Source organism: Carassius auratus, unplaced genomic scaffold (assembly GCF_003368295.1).
Source record: "Carassius auratus strain Wakin unplaced genomic scaffold, ASM336829v1 scaf_tig00043299, whole genome shotgun sequence".
Classification (NCBI taxonomy): domain Eukaryota; kingdom Metazoa; phylum Chordata; class Actinopteri; order Cypriniformes; family Cyprinidae; genus Carassius; species Carassius auratus.
The window spans coordinates 59,209-73,183 of NW_020526772.1; the positions used below are offsets into that span (position 1 = coordinate 59,209).

A 13,975-nucleotide genomic window follows, 5' to 3' on the forward strand; every position below is an offset into this window, starting at 1 on the left:
AGAGTATCCAAGGTTCTTTTGAGCAGCAGTCAGATGATAAATGACATCCCTGCAACTGTGTGATGCTCTGCAAGGACTTTCATAACACATGGACAAAGTTACATGGAGTTTAGGACAGAATGCATACAGTCAGAATGGCTTTTCTTAAATTTGGTTTATTTTCTCATTTTGCATTTCAGAAGCATGCATTTGTTTTTGTAATTTGTAGTTTGCAGTATTCCTTAAATAGTCTAGTCTTTTAGTAAACTGTCATATGCTGGTGTTTTGAAGATCCTAGAAATCTAAATATTGATATCAAGAAACAATACTGAAACATCAAAAACCTTTCATCTTCAAAAAGCCATTGATACTACTGTTCAAACGTTTAGGGTCGGTAAGATTTTGTATTGTTTTTGAAAGCCATCTCTTCTGCCAAGGCTGCATTTATTTAATTAAAATACAGTATAAGAGCCATAATATTGTGAAATATTTTTTACATTTAAAACGGCTGTTTTCTCTTTGATTATATTTTAAAATGTAATTTATTTTTGTGATGGCAAAGCTGAATTTTCAGCATCATTATTTCAGTCTTCAGTTTCACACGATCCTTCAGAATTCATGCTGATTTACTGCTCAAGAAACATTTCTTCTTATTATCAATGTTTAAAACAGTTGTGCTGCTTAATATTTTTGCGGAAACCTTGATATATTTTTGGTTTTCAGGATTCCTTTATAAAACAAGAAAGTTCAAAAGAACAGTATTTATCTGAAGTAGAAAACTTTTGTAGCAATAATAAATGTTTTGACTGTCATTTTTTGATTAATTTAGTGCATCCTTACTGAAATATAATGAATAAAAAAAAATTATAAATAATGAAAGCAATAAAGAAATTACTGATCCCAAACCTTTGATTTGAAAAGTGTAAAGAAGCATTTACACTCTTTAAAATAAAGGTTCTTTGTTGACACTCATGCAGGAAAAGGTTCTTCCATTGCAAAAACTGCTTCTGGGTTCATCCTGACATCTTTATTTTTCAAAAGTAGATGCAGATATAGATCATTTTCCATATGCAGACACAGATTCCATTTCTTAAAATCTCATAGTTTTAATATCATATACAGAATTCACATTAGTCAGAAAAAAATGTTAATGGTACAATCACAGGTCAAATAACCTGAAATAGAATAAATAGAACTCTTCGATTAGTAAATGCCATTAATATATGCCTTAATTTTAATAGTGAGGTGACTATCAAAGTGTAAAAGAAACTACAGTCTATATATGAATTAGTAGTCATGTCAACAGCTCTAGTCATGTTAGTGCTAAACATATTTCGTGCTTACTGTGTGTAAAATATTTACATCATCCTGTTCGGATCTCAGATTTCATAAAGAGTGAAAGAATAGATTCGGTTAAAGAATAAAGTCTGTTATTGCAGAGACCTCCAGTTGATTGGGTCTGATGGGTCTCCAGACTCAGGAAATGCCCTGCCATGGTGACTCCGAAATACCAGGATGTCCTCCTGGTGGAGGGAGAGGTCAGGGGGGTCGCCGGTCACCATGGCAACCGAGTCTACATTCGTAGTCACAACAACGCTCAGTGTTCCAAATAGAACCCTTCTGTACGCCAGCCGGTATGATGTCACAGTGATGTCATTCCGAAGTGCCGACCGGTTCTGGAATCAGTTCCGAAAACAGCTTGATCCTCGAATATATCGTCTCAATATCCGTTGTAAAATCAGCCACTGCAGAGCTCGGGTTCGTTGTCGGTTCATGTGATCTGCTTTCAGTCTGACGAAGAAGGAAAAAACAAGTTTACATCACAAGACGAGTGATCTTACAATTAAAATTCATTTGAGCTTCAACAGATGCCACTAATTGGAAAACTCATGCATTAAAGTGTCCAATCTGTCTTCTCTGGAAAGCTTTAACCAAGTTATTAAAGAGAAGGTGACGGGTCATGAATACACACATGAATAGCGGTCGGGACTCTTATCAAGCTCTGATCAGAGAATGACAGCATGACAGGCACCTGCTGTTCACAAAAGCATTGAAAACAAACTGACGTTCAGAAATATTCTGGGTCATTTTGTCTTAATATCTACAGACAACATCTATAGCATCTGCTGACTGCATCAGAAAATAACCGATTCAGTTGCAGATATGTTAAATGATCTGGAAGTGATCGGAGCACTGAGTGATAAAGGAATAGTCCACCCAGTATATTGGAACAGATTTGGAGAAATATAGCATTGCATAATAACATCACAATAATCCACACAGTTTAAACGTCTTGATGGATTTGTTTCTCACAAACATGCAGCTTTTCACTTCACAAGACATTAACTGCTGGACTGGAGTGTTGTGGATTATTGTGATGTTAGTCTGTGGTAATGGACAGTATGCCATATTTGCTGTTGTTAAGATAATAATACTGAATCGCTCTGACTTGAGTTTACAGACACGTCGCGAGTCCGTTCTCCAGATACAAATGAAGCTTGGTTTTTAGCAGTAATGTAATAAGACGTGTGATCCAGTTCATAGTCTCTCTGGAGCCGTGCGGTAATGTTGTGCTGTGTAATCTAAATGTAATACCGCAGTCTGTTCCTCTCACACACTGCTTCCTCATACACAGGGTTATTATGGGTAATCAGTCCAGCCATTATAGCCTTTCATCATGACCGTGTTGTCATGAGGTCTTTCATCATGCTTTAAAAAAAAAAACATTCATTATAACCTTAAAGGTAATTTACATACATTCGTATGTATATCATGTTGTCTGTTAGTGTATACAGCTGCACAATGCCAGACACATTATAGAGAAACAAATGTCTGTTGACTGAAATTACTATTTGAATTGCACTCTCTTCATCAAACAAAGGCTTCAGAAGTCTGTAAATATAAAGCACGGACTCTTTTCATGTGGTACTGCATTTTTTTAAATTATGGGTCACGATGGTTGTGTAGCTGGCTAATCCAACTAAACTAGTCAGTTAGTGAAGGAACTATTTATCATTAGTGAGACATTTTTTCAATTAAGTTATATAAAAAATGTATCTACAATATGTATAATTAGAATGTACAACACATATAATAACATGAAATTAACAAAAAAAAATAAATATATATATATATATATATATATATATATATATACACTGGGTGTATATATGTATATTTGTAATATTTTTTTTTTGTTGAAGAACAAGCTTAAGTTATATTAAAATGTTATAGATTTATATATATATATATATATATATATATATATATTACATTTTCATTACATTTATATTTATTCATTTGCAGACGCTTTTATCCAAAGAGACTGACAAATGAGGACAGTGGAAGCAATAAAAAACAACAAAAAGAGCAATGAAATATAAATGCTATAACAAGTCTCAGTTAGTCAGTTATGTTAACAAAGTACACGTAGCATGGGCTTTTAAATAATATAATAAATAAAAACAAAACAAAACAGAATAAAAAAAGAATAAAGCAAGCTAGTGTTAGAGGTCTTCACACACACACACACACACACATATACAATTGCATAATAAATGAAAAGAAAATAGAATACAAAAAGATTAGAAAGGTAGTTAGATTTTTTTTAAAGAACAGAATTAGAATAGTGAGTGTTAAAGTTAGAGGGTCAAATAAAGATGGAAGAGATGTGTTTTAAGCCGATTCTTGAAGATGGCTAAGGACTCAGCTGCTCGGATTGAGTTGGGGAGTTCATTCCACCAGGAGGAACATTTGATTTAAAAGTCTGTAAAAGTAACATTCTGCTTCTTTGGGATGAACAATCAAGCGACGTTCACTTGCAGAATGCAAGCTTCTAGAGGGCACATAAGTCTGAAGTAACAAATTTAGGTAAATGGGTGCAGAGCCAGTGGTAGTTTTGTAGGCAAACATCAATGCCTTGAATTTTATACGAGCAGCTACTGGAAGCCAGTGCAAATTGATAAACAGAGGTGTGATGTGTATTCTTTTTGGCTCATTAAAAATTAATCTTGCTGCTGCGTTCTGGATTAATTTTAAAGGTTTGCTAGAACTGGCTGGAAGACCTGCCAAGAGGGCATTGCAATAGTCCAGCCTGGACAGAACAAGAGCTTGAACAAGGAGTTGTGCAGCATGATCCGAAAGAAAGGGCTTGATCTTCTTGATGTTGAATAAAGCAAATCTGCAGGATCGGACAGTTTTAGCAATATGTGTATGTGTATGTGTGTGTCTGAGAAAGTCAGCTGATCATCAATCATATATCCAAGGCTTCTAGCTGTTTTTGAAGGAGTTATGGTTGATGTGCCAAACTTGATAGTGCAATTGTGATGAAACAATGGGTTTTGTTCTGTTCTGTCTTGGCAAGGTTGAGTTGAAGGTGATGGTCCATCATCCAGCAAGAAATGTCTGTTAGACAAGCTGCAAATGTTAGACAAGATGCAAATAGCTACCGTCGGATCATCAGGATGGGATGAGAGGTAGAGTTGAGTGTCATCAGCATAGCAGTGGTATGAAAAGCCATGTTTCTGAATTACAGAACCTAATGATACCATGTAGACAGAGAAGAGAAGAGGTCCAAGAACTGAGCCCTGAGGCACCCCAGTAGTTAGATGTTGAGACTTGGACACCTCACCTCTCCAAGATACTTTGAAGGACCTATCTGATAGGTAAGACTCAAACCATTGAAGTGTGGTTCCTGAGATGCCTTTTGCCAGTAGGGTTGTAAGGAGGATCTGGTGGTTAACTGTGAAGGATAAGCAGGATAAGTACAGAATATTTGGATTCTGCTCTTGCCAGTCTTAGAGCTTCAACAACTGAGAGCAAGGCAGTCTCAGTTGAATGTCCACTTCTGAAGCCAGATTGGTTGCTGTCAAGGAGGTTGTTGTGTGTGATAAATGTAGAGACTTGGTTGAACACAGCTCGTTCAAGTGTTTTTGCAATGAAAGGAAGAAGGGAAACTGGTCTGTAGTTCTCTAAAAGAGATGGGTTGGGTTTCTTAAGTAGTGGAGTTATACGTGCCTGTCCAAATGATGAGGGAAAAACACCAGTGTGGAGGGAAGTGTTGAGGATGTGAGTGAGTGCAGGTACAACTGCAGGAGAAATGGCTTGAAGGAGATGAGATGGAATAGGATCAAGTGGGCAAGTTGTAGGGTGATTAGAAAGGATGAATTTGTATGACTTCTGCCCTCAGAGAGTGAAGAGAAGGACGTAAATGAGTGTAAGTTTGCTTGTGATATGAGCTTGTCTGATTGTGGTATGGAAAATTGTGCACTGATGTGTTTAATTTTATTAATGAAAAACATGGCAAAGTCGTCTGCTATTAGAGATAAAGCAGGAGGGGGAGGAGGAGGACAAAGAAGTGAGGAAAATGTTTTAAAAAGGATGCAAGAGTTAGACGAATTATTATTTTTGTTATGGTAATATGTAATTTTAGCAGTGGAGACATTAGCAGAGAAAGAAGAAAGGAGTGACTGATACACATTAATGTCAGTAGTATTTTTGGACTTGCGCCACACCCTTTCAGAAGCTCTAAGCTTAGAACGGTGTTCGCGTAGAACATCAGATAAACAAGGGGCAGGAGGGGTGTTACGGGCTGGCCGGGAAGATAAGGGGCAAACAGTGTCTAAACAAGATGTAAGAGTGGAGCAGAAAGTATCAGTAGCACTGTTAGCATCCAAAGATGCAAACAGTTTAGGGGAAGGAAGTGAAGATAAAACCATTGCAGATAGCAGGGAGGGTGAAAGTGTGCGTAGGTTACATCGAAAGATGACATGTGGAGGGGTAAGTGATGTGTCAGGGATCATGTTGAGGTTAAGAGTGAGGAGGAAGTGATCCGACGTGTGCAGTGGAGTAACCAGTACATGATCAGTAGAGCAGTGTCGAGTATAAATAAGGTCCAGTTGGTTGCCTGATTTGTGAGTAGCAGTAGTTGACACTCGGTTGAGATCAAAAGAGGCAAGCAGAGTGTGGAAATCGGCAAACAGAGGTTTATCTAGGTGGATGTTGAAATCTGCAAGCATAACTAGGGGAGTACCATCCTCAGAAAAGGTTGAGAGCAACACATCTAATTCGTCCAAAAAGTTACCCAGTGGTCCTGGGGGTCGATAGACAACTAAAAAATGTATTTTAAAAGGGTACAGTAGGTAACAGTAACTGAATGAGATTCAAAGGAGCTGTTGATACCCAAAGATGGTAAAGGATTAAATTTCCAATCATTAGAGATGAGCAGACCAGTACCTCCACCTCTTCCAGTCAAACGGGGGGAGTGGGAAAATGAGAAATTATTGGAGAGTGCTGCAGGTGTAGCAGTGTCCTCTGGTTTGATCCAGGTCTCTGTTAGGGCCATGAGATTAAGCTTTGAATGACTAATAATAGAAGTAATGAAATCGACTTTGTTTACAGCAGACTGGCAATTCCAGAGACCAATAGAAAAAGAAAGTAGTGTATTAGCAGACATAGGCAAAGTATGCAGGTTGTTAAGATTGCGCTGCCTACATTGTGTGATGTGTGGTTTGCGAGTGGTAGTGATAGTAGTAGGGATTTGGGGATCTAGTAGGGATCTAGTAGTGATAGTAGCGATCTGGAAATACATAGTAGAAATTGGTTATATACAAAAAACAACTGAAACAGAAATGAAACAAGAAGGAAAAAGAGATTAATCAAAACAATACTTATATTCCCTGTTGGTGTCCCTGCATAGATATATATATCAAAGAACACATGCTTTGTAGGTTATTTTCAAAAAATATATTAATATATTTAACATATTGACTGATGAATTGCTGTTTTATAGGAAACTTGTGGCTGTTATTTGATCTAGACAAAAAAAGAACAAAATATCCTGTTGTTACTGTTCTTTTGCTTTTAACTGTTTCAAACATTTTGTTCTTTGAATGCGCTCCTCACCTTTACGTGTGGACTTTGATTGGCTAGCAGCTACTGTGGTCAGATCAGCAGGAAGACCCACATACACTCCTCCATAGTTCCTGCAGAACACACGGTTACACATGCATTATTATTGTCCCGATTCAGTCTCATGATGTTTAGCAGAGGCCTTGCATGGATTGTCATGATTGCAGTAGAACGTCTAACCTTCGCTTCTCATCATCTGGTGATGGTTCTTCTGTCCTGCATCAAGAGAATAAAGATGAAGACAGTCTCTGTGGCTGACACTTCTGTCTTACAGCAATTCAAGCTCGCTCCTCTACTTTTTTGTCCTCTTTGCTAAAATAATCAATTACACAAGACTGACTGGCATCAAAACACTTCATACTACATTTTAATTTCAAAAAGAGCGTGTTGTGTTGATGAACCCTAGTCTATATTTTATTTCATAGGATAGAAGTACAGTCTGTTTCGGTTCATATTCAATGTTTACATTTAATGCTTATGTCCACAATGCATATTTCCTTAAAATGACTAATATTTTGTTAGCTTAAAAATAAAAACAACAGTACAACTAACTGATCGTGCATTATTTATATCCATCACTAATTCATTTTTCATTTGCATAAAAAAAAAAGCCATTTCTGATTTTGCAGTTTAGATTTTGAATGGGATTTTAACTAGGAATTCACTCTAAAAGCTAAAATTGTTATTTTGTAATTCATATAAAAATGTGTGTTTATTACATTATTCATTTAGCTGATGTTTTTATCCAAAGCGACTTATAAATGCTATATATGTCAGAGGTCGCACGCATCTGGAGCAATATATATATTACTAGTATTATATTAATTTAGTTTAATTTAATTTTAATCTATTAAAAGTAAAAATTATATAATATTTTTTTTATAGCAAATTATACAATTATTTATTTTATATATTAAAAACTAAAATATATTAATATTTAATTTTCATATTCATATTTTGGTCAACTGAAAACACATCTTTCCTTAAAATTGTCATTGTTTTGTTGGCTGAACAGTTAAAACAACAGTTCAGTTGATCCTGTTTTTCATTTCATTCCATTTCCAATTTTGCAGTGGAGATTTGGAATGGGATATTAATTTTCGGAATGCACTCTTGAGCTAAATGTTTATCACAACTTGATCCGAGAGTGGAAAACTGTTAAATATTTCAGACGGCGAGCATTTATTCAACTCCTCTGTATCTTTTTATAGATGTTAAATGTTAAAACCATGTCAAACAGGAGTCACATGCTGATGTCATAACAGAAATCTGCTGTCTAAACACACTCGGGCGTTTTTCCACCGATGGGACGGATGCCGTCTGGTGTCTTTGACAGTAAACTGTGAGGTGTCAGGCATTGCGGGGGGATGGGTAACGATTGCTGATTGGTTAGCATGTGTTTGGACCCTCAGGGGCCCATGTGCGCCACAAAAGCTGCTGAATGGTAAGCTGGAACAGGCTGATTGAACCCCCCCCAGGATTCAGTCTGTGTGTGTATTTTGGTGGATTTACACTGTGGTGAGCAGTTATGTACCAATTTGGCGCTCGATGCTGTTATTAATTTCTCTCGGGTCAGTGGGGGACGTTAACAGTCATGACATTCATTCTGTTGCTCACATTCATGAATATGGTATGTTTGGATATGTCATAAATTAAATTACTCACACATCCTTGGCAGCTTCTGCTGGACCTGTAAAAAGCGTAAAGAAAATAGAATTAAAAAATATATATTTTAAAGGATTTATGTGTAAAATCGACATTTAAAACTATTCATTCGCAACGTCAGATTATCAGCCATTTATTACATAAAATTAATATAATTTTTTAAATATAATTTTAATATAATATATACATATATATATCGGGAGCCCATTTGTATACACACACAAAATATAGAAAAATATTTTAATAACACAATATATATTATATATGTATCCATATCTAAACATATATATATAATCTTTTTTATTATATTTGAAAATGTAACATTTAGTTTTCTTTATTAGTTTAACAAAACTATAATAAGTAAGCATTCAAAATAACAAATTTACAAGAAACCTTGTGTTAAGTCGTGCAAAAAGTTTGTCTCTTCAGAATGACACAGACATGTTTAGTGAATCAAATTCGATTCTTTCTATGCCTGTGTTGATTTCAGTATTTTTCAGTCTGCGGTTCAATTCTTTGATTACGAACTTTCATTTGTGCAGTGACTCTTAATTCACCCTTAAAGACAGAAACCACAGAGGTTATTCTCAATCAGATCTCTCTTTTCTCTCAAACACAGTCTTTATTCAGGTTTCAGTCCCTATTCATTAACTGAATTTTACCGTACATTTCTGCTATGTGCAATTAATTTGACTTAGTCACCACTGAAAAGCTACTACTAAATATATTGTTGAAACAATTTCCTGTAAAGCTGCTTTGCAACGATTTGTATCGCGAAAAGCACTATACAAATAAACCTGAAGTGAAACTTGAATAGAGCCATTGCTTGACAGAATCGACGGATGAGTTTGACCTAAGTGAGTTTAGACTCTTTGTTTTGAAGGATTCAGTCAATATACAGAACGTCCATCTGTGTTAGACTAATGCTCAAAACCTTTTCACTAAAGAGGGGTTTCTTGTCCTCAAGATACAGAGGTCAGTTTTACCGGGTCAAGAAACATATCCAGGCTATCTTAAATCTTGGAAGGTCCACACTCTTAAAAATAAAGATCAACCCAAAAGTGTTTTTTTGCAGTGATGCCAAAGAAGAATCATTTTACAGTTTTAAGAACTGCTCTTTTTAACCAGTTTTTATTAGTTTGAAAAACATTTTAAAAATCGAAAGATCCTTTTGTGGAATGGTAAGATTCATGGAACCATAGAAAGCAAAAGGAAGTAAGTAGAAAGAACCTTGTGGATAGTAATGACATGCAATTAATCTTTTGATTAACTCTCCTGTTTCTCAGATGTTTCTCCTGAGAAAAAGATTCCAAGAAACCAAAGTCTGGATTCAGATGATTTCAATATGAACTCAAACATTTCTCCTCACATTCATCCAAGAGCAACACTCATTTGGGACTGTTTCTATGTTTTATGTTAAGGGGAACGTAAAGGATGAGGAGGTGGCACAGGGATGGCACACACAGCAAGAGGGATCCCAGACAGCAAGCAGTTTCGGCCCAGATCCGGCCCACATCTGGCCCAGCATGGGTCAGAAGGGGGGCAGATCTGGGCAAACACTATTTTGCTGTCTGGGATGGAGGAGGACGACGAACAACAAAGTCCAGTGTGGTGATGATGGTGGGGTGTAAGCCAGGGAGAGGCTTTGAGCAGGGGCTTGATGGCAGGTGCCCGGGCCACAACCTGAATGGCTCTCCATGGCAGCATCGATGGAGGGAGGAGCCAAGACGTCACCATGGGGACGACTGAAGGCAACGACAGCGATGGAGGTGGAGCCCTATGCACAGACAGAGAGCCGAGGAGGTGGAGTGATGCAGAGGATCCAGGTGGCCACGATGAAGCTGTATGGTGATTATGGCCCGAGATGTAGGTGGTGATCCTGAGACCAGAGGGTGAGGAGGAGCGACCAAGGAAGGAGGCGGAGCCTAAAGAAGGGTGGAGCAGACCATAGCCAAAGGGGTGGTAGTGGGGGTTAGTAGTGGGGGTGTGGCAAAGTCCGATCAAGGTGGATCCCGACTGACGGAGGGAACCCGGCGAGGCTGAATGGCCAATGGTCCACTGTAATCGAGGGTGGGAGGAGTCCAGGTGCAGGAGTCTGGGTGGGGGGACGAGGTGGCCCAAGATGGAGCCCCACCACTGAGAGGAGGTGAAACAAAGGAACTGACTGCGGATGAAGAAGACTGGATGGAATGGCTGAGGCCCGAGGAGACTAAAGAAATTCACAAAATAATGCACAAAATTCGATCAAAAACAAAAAGTCAGTTTTAGTCAGACCAGCGAGTCAGACAGATGGACAGAATCAGGCAGGCTTAGAGGAAAGCAAAGTCTCTAATTCTCCAAACTGAAAAATAATGTCCAAGTCCAACACACATGCTCTCACTCTCAGTGGCATCCTTGCACCCATACCATCGAATTCCATGGGAATTCCCTCTGTGATGGATGGGACAGTCGGCACGCGCACCAGTTGGGACGGTGTCTTCTCTGGCTCGCTGATGGTGTCAGGTTCGGTCGCTCTTCCCAGCGATGTCTGAGGTGCTCTCTCTGTCTGTGGTGGGCTCAGGCTCCGTCTCTCCTCACAGTGGGGTGGTCTGTCTGGTTTGGGAGTGGGGCTGGAGTCTTCATACGTGAAGGCAGATCTGCAGGAGCTCATCACCCACTCCACATAAGCAGTGAAGCTCCCTCGAGGACCCTCCCCGGACAACTGTGCTCGAGCATCCGTGTCCAGGCTGGTGCGCCGGAATGAGGTCTGGGAAGGTGGTCTAGTGGGCGAGACCCAGGAATTCATCTATGTGCTCTCTTAAGACTATTTCTATTTCTCTTTCTATTTCAGCAAATCTCCTGAGCTCTAAAAGAACACCGTCTGAGCAATAAATTCAGTTTTGAGGCTCCACTCTCTCTGTTTAGGAGTTTAGTGATGGATGTCGTCACTTTGATGCCTCGCTTGCCAATCATTCACCGTTCTCTCTCAGGACCCTCAAGGCTAATTCTGTTTTTAACCAAAGTTCATTTTGTTTGCCTCTTTTCTTGAATCCAGTCTGCATTTCAATGAGATTACCCGTGAAGCATTATATCATCAAAAGCACTTTTTAAATTCATTCGCTGGCTTCTTCGGAGGTGACGGTTGAGTCATCTCCAGCTGTTCTCACATCCCATTTTCAACGTCCAGGCTTCTGAAGGAAACATTTATTGTTTAAATATAGCTTTTTCGTAGCTCAGCAGTCAGCACACACAATAGTGTTCTCAGGTATATGTTTCAGTTAAGCATGAACTTTGTTTCTCCTGAAATGGAGAAATAAAAACGTTCAAAAATGAATCAAGTGACATATTCCAAAGCAGGGGTTTTCACAGCAAAGAACCACAATCAGTGAACATGTTATTTTATTAATTTTAAGAACATTTTAATAATCTAAAAATCCATGTTCCACTGTAAAGTACCTTTTATCAAATGGAAACATTCCAAGGATGTTAAATGTTCTTTATGGAACAATTGATGCCAAAAAAAGAACCTTTATTATTATTATTTTTAAGTACTACAAAGCTGTAACATGAAGCTCAGAGAAATATTTGAGTTCACATTTGAGATCTCTGACTTCTGATTCAGACTTTGGTGTCTTGGTCGCATCCCAGCACCCTTTTCTTAACATTTAGTGAACATAATGTATGATTTTCTTCTTCTCTTAAGAAGCAGAAGTGCCTCTCAGTCGTCTGGGAGAGAAACATTGATGCTCAAGCGATCTCATTTATTATGGTTTGGCTCATTTTTCTTTCCAGTGCGCTTCACTAAGCCATAAGAACAGATCTGACCTGAATACATTATACGTGAGGGACGAAATCCCCATGACTGATTTATTAAGCATCAGATCCTTCACCTCTGTCTGAGTAACACCACATACCTCTACATTCGTCCGGAGGGGAGCTTCTGCTGATAAACCGAGGATACGAGACTCTGTCAAGCTCCTACACACACTTAATCAAGTGTTTGAGGACAAACACCTCGGACAACAGGACACGTCCTTTGATAAAAAGCAGTTAGTGGGTGAAACACTCACCTCCTGCTGTCGTGCTGGTGGCGGAGGAATTTCCACATCCCATTTTGGCATGAACGCAGCTTTCCGTGCCTGCCTTGGAGAAGGACGAATGAGTAAAGGACAGGACTGATGTGATGCACGAGCTCCTTCCAACACAGCCTCGGTCAGTCTGCAGAGAGAGCGAGAGAGAGAGAAAGAGAGAGATGCTCGAGCCTCGCATGATTCGCTCCTCTCCTCCACCCAGACAGGGTTGCCGTGGAAACAGAGGGGGGAGGAGGGGGGGTGGGGCCAGCCTCCGGTTTACATGGGAATTAACTTTACAGGAAACTTTACATGGTAAATAAAAACAGTCAAAGCAAGACATCAACAATATATTTAATGCAAATCATTTTCATTTATAATGTTTAGTTTACAAATTAAAATAGTTACATTTACAATTTATTCATTATTAAAAAATGTTTTAAACAAATATATTTTTAATACATATTTATAGAATTTACAGGTATAATCAACATACAAAGAATTATAAAATCATCTTCACAGGTCAGACTATTAGAATATTTTAACTAAATAAAACAGGACTAATAAATAAATAAAAAATCAGTAAGTAAATAATTTACATGTATAATGTACAAATTGCAAATAAATGTACAATTATTTATTTAAAAGATAAACAATTCAATAAATATTCATAGGTCAAAAATGTAATATATTTTAAACAAATAATCTACATTTATAATTTACATTAATATTAAAAATTAAAAGTCTTCACAGATCAGAATATTATATTATAATATGTTAACTAGCGATATAAAATAGTACTAATAGAAATAGTAAAAAGCAAGCAGTTAAATAATAATAAAATATTAATTCATGTACAATAAAATGAATAACAATGTACAATGACAGATGTGTAATTATAGTTAATAGAAATAATTGACATGTTTAATTCATTAAAACATTATAAACAATTGAATAAATATGTTCACGTCAGAATTTTAAAAACATAAAAAAATTGGACAAATAAAACCAGCAAATAAAACACGAAATATTTAAATTTAAAAAAGATATATATATGATTAAGATGGATACAACATAATAAATTAAAATACACTTAATAAAAATGTATTGCAATTAACAAAAAAGCATAATAATATTTAGAATTATATTTATAAATTTTTAATTAAAGTAATTATTAACAATTTAATAAATATCTTTGCAGGTAATAATGTGAATTTATTATAAAATAAATAAAACTGAAAAAAAAAAAAAAAAAGACCAGTAACCAAGCAATTAATTTAGAAAATAATAAAATTAATAAAAACAAAAATAAATGAAATACAGTGAATCAAGAGATGTATTATATTTAATATAATTTAAATTAATAATTTAGT

General features: G+C 37.0%; 1 protein-coding gene across 1 annotated transcript; it reads right to left on the minus strand.

Annotated features, from left to right (window-relative positions):
• Positions 1–1,558: 1,558 nt before the first annotated feature.
• On the minus strand, positions 1,559–12,736 carry LOC113086544 (overexpressed in colon carcinoma 1 protein homolog). Its single transcript, XM_026255440.1, has 5 exons — positions 12,603–12,736; positions 8,554–8,578; positions 7,069–7,104; positions 6,883–6,962; positions 1,559–1,770 (listed from the first exon to the last, which is right to left on the minus strand). Exons 1-5 carry the CDS (start codon positions 12,643–12,645, stop codon positions 1,766–1,768), a joined length of 189 nt encoding a protein of 62 aa, XP_026111225.1. The 5' UTR covers positions 12,646–12,736; the 3' UTR covers positions 1,559–1,765.
• Between the last annotated feature and the right edge of the window lie 1,239 nt (positions 12,737–13,975).